A 15,984-nucleotide genomic window follows, 5' to 3' on the forward strand; every position below is an offset into this window, starting at 1 on the left:
GTTACTGTATTATTCCATGCGATTGACAGCTATGCTAACGTAGTCCTGCTACCTGCCTATGTGTGTTTTGTTGCATGTCACAGGGCCCTGAAGGAGAGCCTGGCAGAGCAGGATTCCCTGTAAGATAAACTCCATACTTAATATGTGATAACCCCATATATGGCATGCAGGATCCATTGTATATTTATGTATTACTGTATTACAGATTTAATTTTGTCTTTGCCGCCTGAACATGTAACAGAGACTGAACATTAGTCCAGATGCGACAAAACTAGGGCCTGAAGGACCTGCCTTGTTGATAGTGCTGTTAAGAAGGCAGAGTAGCGCTTTATTATGGACAGACTTCTCCCCATCCTCTGTAGCTCAGCTGGTAGAGCACGGCGCTTGTAATGCCAAGGTAGTGGGTTCGATCCCCGGGACCACCCATACACCAAAAAAAAATATGTATGCACGCATGACTGTAAGTCGCTTTGGATAAAAGTGTCTGCTAAATGGCATATTATATTATTATTATTATTATTATTATTATTATTATTAGCTACTGTTGTATCAATATGTTTTGACCATGACAAGGAACCAAGCAGTTTAGTCACCTCAACTTGCTTAATTTCCACATTATTCATTACAAGATTTAGTTGAGGTTTAGTGAATGATTTGTCCCAAATACAATTATTTTAGTTTTTGAAATATTTATAACTATCTTATTCCTTGCCACCCATTCTGAAACTAACTGCAGCTCTTTGTTAAGTGTTGCAGTCATTTCAGTCACTATAGTAGCTGACCTGTATAGTGTTGAGTCATCCGCATACATAGACACACTGGCTTTACTCAAAACCAGTGGCATGTTGTTAGTAAAAATTGAAAAAAGTAAGGGTCCTAGACAGCTGCCCTGGGCAATTCCTGATTCTACCTAGATTATGTCTGATAGGCTTCCATTAAAGAACACCCTTTGTGTTCTGTTAGACAGGTAACTCTTTATCCACAATATAGCAGGGGGTGTAAAGCCATAACACATAAATTTTTCCAGCAGCAGACTATTATCGATAATGTCAAAAGCCGCACTGAAGTCTAACAAAACAGCCTCAGGGCACACACTTTCTAGTAGGCTTAAATTGAAGATATGGCAAATAGGAGTGGCAATATTGTCCGCTATTATCCTCAGTAATTTTCCATCCAAGTTGTCAGACCTCGGTGGCTTGTCATTGTTGATAAACAACAATAATTTTTTCACCTCTTCCACACTCACTTTACAGAATTCAAAATTACGATGCTTGTCTTTCATAATTTGGTCAGATATACTTGGATGTGTAGTGTTAGCGTTTGTTGCTGGCATGTCATGCCTAAGCTTGCTAATCTTCCAATAAAAAAGTCATTAAAGTAGTTGGCAATATCAGTGGGTTTTGTGATGAATGAGCCATCTGATTCAATGAATGATGGAGCTGAGTTTTTGGCCAAAATTTCATTTAAGGTGCTCCAAAGCTTTTTACTATCATTCTTTATGTCATTTATCTTTGTTTCATAATGTAGTTTCGTCACATGATTTCTCAATCTGCAGTACGTTTGCCAATCTTATTTTCAATTTATTTTGCCTCATCCCTCTCAACCATAAAATTGTTCAATTCCTCATCAATCCACAGGTATTTAATAGTTTTTACAGTCATTTTCTTAATGGGTGCATTCTTATTAGTAACTGGGATAAGCAATTTCATAAATGTGTCAAGTTTAGTGTCTGGTTGCTTGTCATTACACACCATGGACCAACAAATATTATTTACATCAACAACCTAGGAATCACTACAAAACTTGTAGGTTCCTTATCATAATGAGAAGAGTCTGTCGTTCTGAATAAAACATATATTTTGACTCACCTACTATAAGTACATTATGTTCTAATACGCTTATCTTTTCTGTTCATAATTATTCTTGTGATCTTTGCCCAGGGCCCAAGAGGACCAAAGGGTGACATTGGGCTTCCTGGTCTTCACGGTCCACCAGGAATGAAGGTAAGCTCAGAGGAAGCTCTCATCTTTAGTGTTAACTGCCCTTGCATGCTAGGGCATTTATATTCTCTGGACCTTACATCAGATAGGTAGGATTTCTTTAACCTAACAAAGACCTGATGATCATGTCTTTGTATCTACTATGTCTTTCCTCATCATAGGGTGTGAAGGGGGAATCTGGTGTCACGATAGCTGCCGACGGCACTGTGTTGACAGGTGTCAGGGGCCCTCAGGGACCAAAAGGAGTCAAGGTGACGTTTCTTTCTACCTCTAGGGTCAAAGGTCATTGTATGGTAGTGGTTGTCTGATGATAAGCGTTCTGACCTTGTATGGGTGCTGTTTACAGGGTGAGCGTGGGTTCCCTGGAGCTGCTGGTATCATGGTGAGTGAATGAATACTTGTTAAATCAATGCTCTGTTACATTGGTCTTAGCTATAGACATCTGAAACAACTGTAAACATATAAGGCTGGTTTCCCGGACAGAGACTAAGCCTAGTCCTGGACTAAAAAGTACTTTCAATGTAGAATTTCCATTGAACATGCTTTTTTGTCCAGGAATAGGCTTAATCTGTGTCTGGGAAACTGGTCCCTACTGTCTACTGAGTGAAAATGTTATGAAAAAATATAATGTTTTATTTTTAAGGGACCAATTGGACCAACTGGACAAAAAGGAGAATACGGATTCCCTGGTCGACCGGTTAGTGTTTTTAGTCAACCCTCTACTGTTTTCATTTGTTTGGTTATTATATGAGAGTTTGAGCTGTCACTTTAATCTGCCCTGTGTAAGTGTTGACCTTTTTCTTCTGTAGGGACGACCTGGAATGGCAGGGAAGAAGGGAGACAAGGGAGATGCCATTGGTCAACCAGTAAGAATCGCCATCTTGAAACGTGATTTTATGGGATTACAGTACAATCAACTAACTAACTAATAGAAAAGTGAGGTGTCATTGACAGCGATTGATTGATCGGTGTGATTGTGTTTTAGGGACTTCCTGGTCCTCCTGGCCCTCCCGGTCCCCCAGGACCAGTAATAGGACTCAATGGAGTAAGTACAGTATGCCTGTATAACTAAGAATTGATGTGCTGATGTCATTGCTGTTTCTCTACTATTATTAGTATGCACTGTGGAACGGAATGGACATTTGGTTTTAGTAGCAATGTTCATACAGTAGCAATGAGACCTACTGGAGACAAGCAAAATAGAACAACAAATGAGCGATAGATTGTCTCCAGTGATGGTGTAATGTCAACACATTAAGTATTCGCTTTCATTGGATATCCAGATGCTGTCAATTATGTCGTCATCAATACTAGTCTGATGTCATAATTTCCCTCTGAATCTTAAAGACAGTTTTTCCGGTCCATGCCAGACCGTTCTGCAAAACACCAGTAAGTTTGTGTTTGAGCCCCTCTAAGGCCCTTTGGGTGTGGCGGTGCATGTAAGTCAGTGGGCTCTTACCGCTAACAGGCAGTCCCTCCCTGTCCTCTCCTCCTGTCTGCAGCCGTGCTGTGTCTCCCTCCGTGTTTCCTGGGTTTGTGGTGGTCCTCACAACAGCATAAAGCTGGCTCCTGCTCTTCCGCAGGTCATAAGGTCATATGTGACATCATACAGTCACATCTCAACCATACTGAATAGTCAAATTGTCTTCAATACATCAAGTTCTGAATTGATGAATTCAAACTCTTTTGAATGTTCAGCCTGCTTTATGCTGACAGTATAGAAGTCTAGTAGAAATCTAAAGAGCTTTTTTCCCATTGAGTGATCCTGTTCCTTTAACCCTGGGCATTTTGGAAGGTCTGTTGCTGTGTTGCTGTTGCATGTGGTTTTATCTGTTGGGTTTCAGCTTTAGAGCACTAAGAGGTTATTAATCAAATCAAATCAAGCTTTATTTATACAGCACATTTCATGCAACGTGCTTTACAGGAAAAAATGACACAAACTGAACAACTAAAAAGCACCCTAAGGAAAAGCAATGCTAAAAATATGTTTTAAGATCTCTTTTAAATATGTCCACAGTTTCGGCCCCCCTCAGGTTCTCTGGCAGGCTATTCCAGGCTGGGGGCATAATAACTAAAGGCTGCCTCCATGCCTCTTGGTTCTAGGCTTTGGGATAGTTAAAAGGCCAGTGCCAGAGGACCTGAGGGACCTACTGGGTACATACTTTAAACGCATGCCTGACATGTATTGGGGTGCACTATCGTGGATTGATTTAAAAAACAATAGAAGAATCTTAAAATTAATTCTAAAACTCACAGGCAGCCAGTGCAGAGACCTTAAAACCAGTGTAATGTGTGCTCTCCGTCTTCGAACTTCTCTGCGGTTCAAGGTGGCCAACCAAAATAAGAACATTCAACCTGAGTTCCTTACTACCTCTCGCCCTCCTTGTCCTCATTCTATGTTTAACCGGTGTGTGCAAGGCTGGCAGGGACGTTTTAACACATAAATGAATTACACATCTCTCTCCATGTCTCCATTTTAATTTCCAGACATTTTGGACTGAACAGAAACAACTTTACTTGTTGCCTGTATAGGATGTAAAGCTGTTTTGTTGGTGATTATTTTGGGGGAATTATGTGGATCTGGTTTTGGGTGTAATTTTATATTAACCGTATTATTTGTGACATCCTTCCACAACAAGTTTGATCCACAATAACAGTACAATAACCATACAATCTTGTGTTTTAGGTGAATGGCAGCAGGGGATCATCACAAGGTAAGTAATCAATGAATCACACTGACAATATCGGATCACCTATCCAGCCTATGGAGCAGGCTTTACATTTTTATAGATGATCTCAGTTGTCTCATACACCTGTACTGTATTTCTGTAAAGGTGGTAGGAGAGGAAACAGAGGTGCTAAAGGGGAAAAGGGAGAGGTTGGACTGCCTGGAACACCTGGAGAACAAGGTATGTATGTGCAGCCAAGGGTGCAGTTCCTTCTCCATTTAACTTGTTTATTGGCAATTAGCGCACTTAATTATAACAGAAACTTTATGCATGAGCGTATTCAGACATATGTTTGCAACAGACGACAGTTAACTAAGATGTCTTCTCCCTCCTCAGATGATGTTCTTCCAGAAGGTTTTGTGGTGAGTCTTTCCCCTTAAGTTCTTTAAGGAACATTTACAAGTAGTGGAAATGTATGTTACGTAAAACTCTTATGCATGTCATAGGGCGGAATGTGGCCTAATGGTTAAGAATGTTGGGCAGTAACCGAAAGGTCGCTGGTTCAAATCCCTGAGCTGACTAGGTAAAGAAATCTGTCGATGTGCCCTTGAGCAAGGCACTTAAACCTAATTGCTCCTGTATGTCGCTCTGGATAATGACTAAAATATAAATGTAATAGTCTGATTCAACCAAACTGTGTGTTTCTCAGGGAGAAAAAGGGGACGTGGGCTATGAAGGAGAGAAGGGTGATGCTGGGTTGCCTGGCCCTCCAGGTCTTCCTGGGAGATCAGGCCTTGTGGTGAGTAATTCCAGGCTCCAAGTACTCAAAAAAGTACAGTGTACATTTTACAAACTGTAGTCAAGGTAAATAGTAAAGACACTCTCATTTCCATACATGATAAAGCTTTTACTTTTGTATGTTACATTTGCATATGCTGTATATGTAGGGGCCAAAAGGTGAGTCCATCGTTGGCGCCCCTGGTCATCCTGGAGCTCCTGGTGAACCAGGGGTTCCTGGCATTGGACGACCAGGCACTCGGGGGCCCCCTGGCCCTGCCGGACCCCCTGGACCACCCCCTGTCTATGCCTCAGGTAACTGTGCACTGTGTGCTCGCTAAAATACAACATCTTAAACTAAGCCTTACTGTCATGCTTTAGTTTAGGGTGAGTTCCATGTTTATGTATTTAATAAAATACACAAATGTATGTTTAGTAAACCTACATTCCCCTTTATACCTTTGTATGACTGTTCTATTTTTCAGCTGTGAGTATTCCTGGCCCACCTGGGCCTCCTGGTCCTCCTGGGATTACTGGCTATGAAAACCCGGTAAGACAACCAGTAGGGTACTTCCTTGTATACTCACCAAATCAACATAGGTAAACACACAGGGAAATGTGTGTATGTGTTTGTACACACTTGTGTGTGTTTGCGTGTGCACTATAGAGTTCTCTCATTGTCAGCATGGATTTGCTTGAGCAGCATTGTCTATGTCCAGATGATTCAGTGTGAACTTCCTCTCTTCTCACCCCAGGTGACCACATACAGGAACACCATCACTCTGATGAGGGAGAGCCACCGTGCTGCAGAGGGCTCCATGGCCTACGTCTCAGACAAGGAAGAACTCTACCTTAGAGCCAGAGATGGCTGGCGCAAGGTTCAGGTACTTTACAGTCCCACAATCCCACAGTTATGTCTTCAGTTAATTAAAAGCCTTTGATATTGCTAAATTGGCATAGAAAATGAGATGTTGCCTGTGCTTATTCAGTGATGTGTGTCCTGTCTCTCCAGCTTGGTGAGCTGATCCCTGTCCCAGCAGAGACCCCATCCTCTACATTGTCCCAGGCCCTGAGCAGACCAGGAGATCGCAGCAGACCCCACAGGCCACACAGCCAGGTACTGTGGCTACAGTAACACACCACCCACTGTGGTTACACTGCACACTACATCTGGGGGGGTGCTTATATTTGTCCTGTTACACACAAGTGTGTAATGGAAATGTCGTTTTCTATTTTTTTTCTATTTGTTTTTTAATACTTTTTTCTCCCCAATTTTGTGATATCCAATTGGTAGTTACAGTCTTGTCCCATCACTGCAACTCCCGTACGGACTCGGGAGAGGTGAAGGTCGAGAGCCATGCGTCCTCCGAAACACGACCCTGCCAAGCCGCATTGCTTCTTGACACACTGCCTGCTTAACCCCCCGGAAGCCAGCCGCACCAATGTGTTGGAGGAAACACTGTGCAACTGGTAACCGAAGTCAGCGCGCCCGGCACGCCACAAGGAGTCGCTAAAGCGCGATGGGACAAGGACATCCCGGGTCTGTAGTGACACCTCTAGCACTGCCTTAGACCGCTGCGCCACTCGGGAGGCAGTAAATGTAGGGAGTGGGGTCACGGCCAGGGTCACCATTGTACAGCGTCCCTGGAGCAATTAGGGTTAAGTGCCTTGCTCAAGGGCTCATCAACAGATTTGTCACCTTGTCGGCTCCGGTATTCGAACCAATGACCTTTCGGTTACTGGCCCAACACTTTAATCTAGGGGCTACCTGCCGCTCTTTTTTTCAATGTTTTATTTCTGATTTCTTTACTCACGGCATGTCAATCTCTGCTTGTGTCTCTGTTTTTTTAGGAACTAGTTGGAACTAGCTACATGCCCAACTATAATGTCCTACCTCATACAGTACCTTCAGTACCTGGGGTAAGACTTCATTTTCATAATCAATATGCTATAGGTTTATACCTCTGTTGCACATTGTCACAATGGACTTGCTTGAGCTGTGTTGTCTATGTTTAAGTCCATTGACTGTTTCCCTCCCCAGCTGCACCTGGTGGCCCTAAACACTCCGTTCTCTGGGGACATGCGTGGCATCCGGGGGGCAGACTTCCAGTGCTACCAGCAGGCCCGCGCCATGGGCCTCACCGCTACCTACAGAGCCTTCATGTCCTCACACCTCCAGGACCTGGCCACCATCGTCAAGAAGGGAGACCGCTACAGCATGCCCATCATCAACCTCAAGGTACAGTTGTTGTCTCTTATGACAACTAAAACATAAACAATGGACTGATAGGTCCTTCGTTTTTTGGTTATGATGCGGTAAGACAGTTGTACTAATCTCATTAAGGTATAGTCATATTTTTCTAAATGAAAAGGTATATTTCCTTCATTGAAACTACAGGAAGTCTGTGACTGTAAATGTGACTTCAATCGTATCTTTTCCACAGGGAGAGGTGCTCTATGGCAGCTGGATGAACATCTTCTCTGGGAATGGAGGCGTGTTGGACCCATCAATCCCTATCTACTCCTTTGACGGACGGAATGTCATGATGGACCCCACTTGGTTAGTGACCAACTTTGACTGACCCCTTAAAAGATATACAGAGAACAATCACAGATTGTGATATTTAGTTGAACACTGATTTAAGTCACTCTGGAAATGAGTATCTCTAAATGTAAAATGTCATAGGTCTGTGTTTAACTCTCTGTGTGTGTTGTCTGTGAACGCAGGCCTCAGAAGCTGGTGTGGCATGGCTCCAGCACGGTCGGCATCCGTATGACCACTAACTACTGCGAGGCGTGGCGGGCGGGTGACATGGCAGTGACGGGCCAGGCCTCGCTCCTTCAGACGGGCAGACTGCTGGGCCAACACACCCGCAGCTGCTCCAACCACTTCGTAGTGCTATGTATCGAGAATAGCTACATTGACCACAGAAGGTCTAATTAACCTCAACACACACATCTAGTATACACTCTCTCTCACACACACAACTATATCCCATTAATGTTTTCATGAAGAACATGTAAAACTAAGCTATTGACGCATGTACAAGCAAATACAGTACACACAAACACACACACACACCTCTCATTGACAGCAAACAGCCATGTGGACCACACAATAAATGAACTCCCTCCACAAACACAAGAGTCTCCTATTAACAAAGAGCAGCTATATGCTGGACCAGAAGAGACACTTTAACACTATCACATACTGACCACAGCACTCACCTATCTACCACAAACAGATAGAGCATCTTCATACTGACCACAGATGAAACTCCCCCCACTTCATTCACCTCTCATTATTAACCTTCCATCAACACAGCATCACTGCATTGCACTTGTCCCTAATGTATGATTACTGTCCGTTTTAAGAAAGGTGTAAATATAATGTCAATTCCTCCGGCAAAAGCACCGTATAACTCCAATTCACTCTGTGTTTTAATTGACTGAAGAAGGAATGCCAAAGAACTTGTGATCAGCAACCAACCGACTAACACACTGTTTCTGCTGAAGTAGCCTTTTTTTGTTGGTTTACTCAATTGAGTCTTATTCTTAAGTGCCTAGTAGAGTAGTTTGCATAGAGACCCCAAAACAACATGATGATATGATGAAATTAGGACGACTGGTCTTTTCTGTTTTTCCGTGATAAAAATGTATAATAAAATACTAGGATGTATTCAGACAAGGGAACCTTTTTTCCTCTTTAGGCCTTTAAGTCATTTAGATGCACTGTGAGTTGATTTGAATAGTTTGGGGTGTTTCCATATCCATGAAGGCTTTTTGTCTGTGAAAATTGTTAAGGGTTTTTCTGTTGTGAACGATAACTTTTTCTTAGTATTTAAGTTTAATTCTATGTTTTAAATTTTTTATTTATACTGTAACAGCACATCATCTTAAATCTAGCAAAACACAAGTTCACTTTGAAATAAAATTAAATTGAAACACATGCATATAGATGCTGTTGTGCAAAAATGCCTGTGCTATCTAACCTGAAATAGTTATTTTTGTACGGTATTCTACTAATTGACTTACTGTATATGTACTTTCAACAAATCTATGATCGAGAACTACATATTTTAATGGCTGGGGAAATGATAGTAATGGTAACAACTCTAGAGCTCTAAGTATTTTTATATGTTGATTAATTTCACAGACTTGATAGATTCTTTTTTTACAGTTAGGAAGATTATTTTTTAAATTGGAAAGAAAAAGTTTGACTGTCATGCAGAGAAATACAATGTTTGTACTCATTGACTGGTGCTCAGTGAATAAATGTTTTGTTTGTTTTTTAAGACTGCTATTAATTTCATGTGGAGTTCTGCAACACACACAATCAATTACATTTGATCCTGTAGGTAAATAAACGCAATTGCACCAAATGGGCACTAGGTGGTAGCAAACCATCTCACTTTACCGATTGTTCTGTTGAAAGTGTGGCGAGGACGTGAACATCATAAAGAATAAAAAACATCAGCATAATTTGATATGAGCGTTCATACAGCTTCCTGGTTCTGGGTGGCGACATTTGAGAAATATTTCTGGTTTGTTGCTCAAAGGGTTATCAAATCTGTCTCACTGGATGACTCTGACTAGCTGTTTGTGACAGTATCTGTGCAATGACATGACTCTTCCGTGTTTCTCCTTTAAATTATTAATCAACCAGTCATTTTAATCATATTGATTTTTCTTCTCTTTTGTAAACAATGTTTTCTCTGAATGTTTCATTGTTTCCCTGAATCTAAAACCTTAATTGTTGCAGTACACAGCGCTGCTTTGTGCATACACTACCAGTCAAAAGTTTGGACAAACCTACTCATTCAAGGGTTTTTCTTTATTTGTACTATTTTTTACTTTGTAGAATAATAGTGAAGACATCAAAACTATGAAATAACACATATGGAATCATATAGTAACCAAATAAGTGTTAAACAAATCAATATATATTTTATTTTTGAGAATCTTCAAATAGCCACCCTTGGCCTTGATGACAGCTTTGCACACTCTTGGCATTCTCTTTTTTTCAATACAGAAAGAGGGAAGGGGAATATAAAACTTACAGTAACATCTCCCTCAAGTTGGATCTTTCATCCCTCATAAAATCTATTGTATCCATAGTAATCATGTCAGGTTCAAGAAGTGCATTGGCTTGTAGTCATACGTTATTTCACATGTGACAGAGGAGGCCAGTTTCTCATGCGGCATGGCAGTGTGTGTGTTTGTTGTTTTCTGCATCATTACAGGCCTCTCTCAGGGTGTTAATGGGATGTTCACCTCCTGTCCCTACAGGTAGATCCAGAGTCCTGTGTTCATGACCATCTGCCCTCACTGTGCTCTGTGTCATTACAGAACCTGTGTGTGTGTGTGGAGATAATTTATACTCCCACCTGTCACCTGCCCTTGTGTTACTCTGCACCCCGCCACCCCAGACACCTGTCCAAGGCACTGACAAACTACAACAAACAACAGGGGATAATGTGCTCTCCCTGTACACTATCTACCATGCCACCTGATATCCTGCATGGTCCACTGTCATTACATCACTGTCCATTCAACAATGACAACAGTCTTCTCATTATCAAAGCAGAGCACAACCCAGCTCAGTCTCCTACATAAATGCATAATGGAGAAACTCTCCAGTTATTCTATCACTCCCCTAACCATAACATTCACCTTTCTATCCTGTAACTCTGTTGGTCGGATGAACGTTAGCCATGGAATAGTTTTTCAAGTTGAGTGTTATTGATGAAGTGGTGCCAATTTAAATCATGAATGAATGGATGACTGTGAATGGATTTAATCTTAGAAAGTCAAGTGACTCCAAATAGTATTGTGTTGTGTTTGTTTGCACCTCCCCAGCAAGGTCTGTTTTTCTGTCACTCTAAAGGCTATGTTTACTCAGCAGTCAAACAAACAGAAAACTGTGTTGGTCAACTAAAAAGGGCAGCATTCCACATTGATCCCCCTGTTTTTGGGGCGGAAGGGCCTGGGGGGAATTTGGTGCATTGCGTTCAGTCCACTACAACACACAGGCTGTATACTGGACAGCCAGGACAAGGCCTGTTGGCAAGTAGACCAGAGACTAGAGAGAATGTCCTGTCATCAATCTCTTCTGCCACTGGCCCAGGGAAGGGTGTAGAGGGGGCAGAAGGGGACTGGGTCAGATACTAGCTAGGACTGTGTATGTGGAGCCATACAACCAGTGGTAGGAGCAGATGGGAGAAATCACAATACAATTTTGAAGTCTTGAAGTTATTGACATTCATTATATGTCTGCTGCGTAATATAATACATTTTCAAGCTGATCTGATCAATAGGCTACCAATGGGTTTTAGTGTCCTCAATGTGACTGGATAATTATACATAATGTTTCTATAGGAATAGGCTACTCATTATTAAATTATTTAGACTAATGGATATGGTGAGGTTGGACAGCTGTGCCTGACATGTAAATAGCAGTGGATGGATAGGCATGCATTGTACGTGGCTACAAAATGGGATCAAATCAGTGCAAGTTAGAAGGGGGTGGGTAATAAGAGAGGGTTTAGGGGTGTTCCATGTGGGCGGGGTATTTTCGCGTTGTTGGCCAATCAGACAATTTTTTTCCTCCAAGCAAAGACTACAGAAGTTGAGTACGAGAAATTGCCGACTGACCAACAGCAAGTCAAGAGTAATTCCGTGCGACAATGGATACAATGCGCTCTTATTTAATATGTTGGGTCCTGTTTCTTGGAGCGGGAATTCAGATATCCATCGGTAAGTGATCCGGTCACTGCCGTATATGGCTTTAGACAGAATTGTGATTCTCAAGTTACATTTTCACACTTGTTTTTTGTTTTCAGGAATAGTGTTTTCAAAGATGGCGCAGGTCAGGGGTATGCGAGCTGTCAGGAATGTTTATTGTTAAGCGTATGGTCAGGCGAGAGGGGGAGCGAGAATAAAAAGTCACTTACACGAAAATGGCCTCAGTTGCCTGTAGTTTAGGACTAGGTGGTGGCCTGGCCAGACATGTATGTCCCGTTGTGTTGAAGTGGCTCATAGCCTATGTTGTCGAGCAAAAGAGAGAAACTCGACAATTGCTCTCGGTAGCCTATTTGGTCCATTTGTGGCGCGGTGAATTCAGTTTGTAAAGAATAATTGTTTATCGTCATGGCTTTCTTGTGTTTGAGTCGGGGGACAAGCAAAGCTGTAAACGTGGCAGTTTTATATTTGATACAAGGTGATACAAGTGCCAGATAAGTATTATCATGGAACAGCGATAACTACACTTGTCGAATACACAAAGTAGAAGACATTAGTCCAAAGACGACATTATCATCTAAAAGGTCGCTATATTGCCGATTGAAGCTCATTGATAAGGGCTCACGTGTGTCGATGGCTAACCCCATTTAGGGTATATGAAGATACGCTGTTAAATTGTTAATTACTGACTACCGAACGACATGTTTACCAGATACAAATCGTATGGACCGTTTGATACAGCAAATGGGAGACGTAGTTAGCTATCTATTCAAGAAATGTGTTGTTTTTGATAATTGAAAACAAGGAATTATTAGGCTACTAAACATTCTCAACGCGCGTGCTGATGTATCCATGAATGCTGGAGTCGCGTACAGCCTATGTTAACATTGTAACCCGCGAGTTGTCCGAGGCAACATAGTTTTTAGTTTTAGCAGCTTCTCGGTTGAAGCTCTGAGAGAGCCAAAATGCCTTGTAGCACAGTATATCATTATCGCCATGTCTTATTCGAAAATCGTGCAGGGACGGATTTGCGTTTATAAAGGATGGATAGATGTAGCCTAGAGATGAGTCAAGGTCATAGGTAATGAAGCCACAACGTTTTTAATCAAATTCGAGATGCAGTTTAGGTAAAAGGGCAAATCCCATTCAAGGAGCACGCTTCTTGACACAAAGCATCCCATCTGTACGGGGAACGGTGATGCGCTCCATGAGTGCACGCTGATAGGCAGAGCTGAAAGCTGCTCATCCACACCCTCATACCTTCAATGTACAGATCACAGCCTATTCTCCAGCACTAGCATCCGTGTGTAGAATTTATTGGTGTAGATGACTAGAGGAGAGGAAAGCAGGGATATGATCAGAAACATTATCAAAATGTTTTCTATAATATGTCATATTTCATGTTATATGGTTAGGTCTCATTTCATCCATGTATATCAGAGTACTGTGCAGAGATGTGAATAGGTCTGTGAGTGACATTTAGGAAATGACAAGCAATATGTAATTTCCATAATGTCACCCTCCTCAGTCATTCCACAATGTGCACAAACACCACTGTCACTTCAGAGCGATGGGATTCTGTGAACCAATTGAAAATGTCACATCAATTCACACAGCCAACGTTTAGATACTTTGTCAACCAATATTTCTCATCAACAAATGCTTTATGTGAATGAATGCTTCTGCTCCACATATAGAATAAACACTGTCAGGTTAACACTTATAAATATATAATTTCTTCATTTTTTCTTATTTTTGCAACAGCAGCCTCAAGGACACATATTGACCTCACAAAGGCTTTGTTAGCCACACAGAAAGCTTGAATATTTCAGCCACAAAGCATTTACCATCCTTTTTTGTGAATTGTATAGGCTGCCGTATCCTTGGCACTTCTGTTATGAAAAGAAGCTCAGTTGGTAGAGCATGGCGCTTGCAACGCAAGGGTTGTGGGTTCGTTTCCCATGGGGGGCCAGTATGAAAAATTTATGCACTCACTAATTGTAAGTCACTCTGGATAAGAGCGTCTGCTAAATGACTAAAATGTCAATTGGATCACTAAAATGTTGATGTAAATGAGAAAATAGTTCTGTCAATTTAGCTGGTAAAATAAGATTTTTGGACATTTACTTTCCCTGTCTCTAAATATTCAAATAGAGTGAAAGACAGGTTAGTTTGACACTGGTGATACTCTTTTTCAGGCTCTGTGCTCTAGTTTCTCTCTGTTCAATAGCTTTAGTCTCTTGAGGAAAAAGACAAGCTGTCAGGGCATTGCATATTCAGGTTTTATTCTCTGTGTATAGAACTACCTTGAGCCCAGTAATAGGGTATTAGGTAGCCTAATAGTAATGGGGCGGCAGGTCATATAGTGGTTAAGAGCTTTGGGCCAGTAACCGAAAGGTCGCTGGTTTGAATCCCAGAGCCAGCAAGGTGGAAAAATGTGCCATTCTGCCCTTGAGCAAGGCAGCTAATCCCCAACAACAACAACTGCTCCCCGGGCGCCGATGACGTGGATGTTGATTTAAGGTTGCCCCCCGCACCTCTCTGATTCAGAGATGAAATTAAGCTAAGCGGGTTAAGGCATTTATTGTACTTGGACCATCTTGGGAAATAATGTTTCCTCCGAAAGTGGTGGTGTTGGTTGGTGGACTATGGTGACAATATGGTGTACAAGGACAGGAGGTGTTGACATTTTAGGATTCCACAGTCACATAAATAAAATATCCTTTTACCCTTGAGCAAAGCAATTAATATGAATTATAGATTCATATAAAATATGAATACAGGAGCTCTTTAGAGACTCAGACAACACAATTGGCTTCCTCAAATGCAATGACTGAGCTAGAAGAAAACAATAATACTTATGAAGCCATTGTTTTATACAGAAACTACTGTCTAGAGCAGGGGTGGGCTAACTTTTTGGCTCGAGGACAGGGCTCCAGACTAACATTTTCCCCTGGTGGCACTGGTGCCACAAACTTTTTCAGTTGGTGGCAACAGCCCATAATTTGGTGGCACACACAACATTTTTTGCAGTGATAGACTACATTTTAGTCATCTTATAAAGGAGCGGATGAAACGAAATTGGGATCGTTAACTTTTAGGAAAAAATCCCTAACCGAAGAACAATGTGTTTTTTTGGTTTTCACACAATTAAAATCACAGTGCAGTTATCACAAAGCTACCACCTAACAGGTCCCGATCATCATAAAGGGAAATACAAATTAAACAAATACCTAATGCAACAATGCTGTAACGTTAGTAGGAGGAGAAAAAGGCAAATATTTTATCTACTTTATTAACCGGAGCTGTAATGCACAAGGGAAAGCGAGAGGCTCAAAGCAGAGCAGCAGCTCAAATATGAGTGACAAGGGGAGCAGGGAGGGGGCGAGAAATGGCGCTGGTAGACTAACTTATTGCTAGTTATTGATCATCTCATCTGATTACATAGTTGCTGTCTTGACTGCATCAAACCGAGAGAAGCTAGTTAACTAGCAAATGTTAGCTAGGCTAATTGAGACTACATAACTTGAACGGTGCACTTTCTCCCCTTCCGAATCCTACAGTAAATAACAACTCCATTCAGATTATTAAGTAGCAGCCTACCTGTTGGCTCTTGGTGTTGTAGCCTGTCCTTCTCATTTGACTTTTAGTTCTGTCATTTTAATTCCATCTACCATTGATTAGCCAAGATATCTCCTAATAACTTGCCACAAGGAGACTAGCTGTATGACTAGCCTAGTGCTGGTTTGATGACTTATCATTGGAAAACAACAACAAGCTACACACGGCACTCTCGT

The 15,984-nt window shown here is 41.6% G+C and overlaps 2 protein-coding genes across 5 annotated transcripts in view; both read left to right on the forward strand.

Moving 5' to 3' along the window:
* LOC121580967 (collagen alpha-1(XVIII) chain-like) overlaps window positions 1–9,741 on the forward strand; it is an 88,256-nt gene extending 78,515 nt beyond the window's left edge. For all 4 annotated transcript variants that reach the window (XM_045224808.1, XM_045224806.1, XM_045224807.1 and 1 more), the window contains 19 exons: window positions 84–119; window positions 1,941–2,003; window positions 2,162–2,251; window positions 2,347–2,382; window positions 2,644–2,697; window positions 2,810–2,866; window positions 2,986–3,045; window positions 4,687–4,714; window positions 4,835–4,909; window positions 5,066–5,091; window positions 5,379–5,468; window positions 5,617–5,761; window positions 5,932–5,996; window positions 6,202–6,330; window positions 6,459–6,563; window positions 7,298–7,366; window positions 7,488–7,685; window positions 7,891–8,006; window positions 8,174–9,741. In XM_045224808.1, the coding sequence (XP_045080743.1) occupies window positions 84–119; window positions 1,941–2,003; window positions 2,162–2,251; window positions 2,347–2,382; window positions 2,644–2,697; window positions 2,810–2,866; window positions 2,986–3,045; window positions 4,687–4,714; window positions 4,835–4,909; window positions 5,066–5,091; window positions 5,379–5,468; window positions 5,617–5,761; window positions 5,932–5,996; window positions 6,202–6,330; window positions 6,459–6,563; window positions 7,298–7,366; window positions 7,488–7,685; window positions 7,891–8,006; window positions 8,174–8,390 (1,659 nt within the window). In that variant the 3' untranslated portion in view covers window positions 8,391–9,741. The remainder of the gene's footprint in view (window positions 1–83; window positions 120–1,940; window positions 2,004–2,161; window positions 2,252–2,346; window positions 2,383–2,643; window positions 2,698–2,809; window positions 2,867–2,985; window positions 3,046–4,686; window positions 4,715–4,834; window positions 4,910–5,065; window positions 5,092–5,378; window positions 5,469–5,616; window positions 5,762–5,931; window positions 5,997–6,201; window positions 6,331–6,458; window positions 6,564–7,297; window positions 7,367–7,487; window positions 7,686–7,890; window positions 8,007–8,173) is intronic.
* Window positions 9,742–12,079: 2,338 nt separating this feature from the next.
* The window catches only part of LOC121580966 (TGF-beta receptor type-1-like), a 59,634-nt gene continuing 55,729 nt past the window's right edge, over window positions 12,080–15,984 (forward strand). Inside the window, exon 1 of the mRNA XM_041896206.2 lies at window positions 12,080–12,202. Within this exon, the coding sequence (XP_041752140.1) occupies window positions 12,133–12,202 (70 nt within the window). The 5' untranslated portion in view covers window positions 12,080–12,132. The remainder of the gene's footprint in view (window positions 12,203–15,984) is intronic.

Source organism: Coregonus clupeaformis, chromosome 14 (assembly GCF_020615455.1).
Source record: "Coregonus clupeaformis isolate EN_2021a chromosome 14, ASM2061545v1, whole genome shotgun sequence".
NCBI classification, from domain to species: domain Eukaryota; kingdom Metazoa; phylum Chordata; class Actinopteri; order Salmoniformes; family Salmonidae; genus Coregonus; species Coregonus clupeaformis.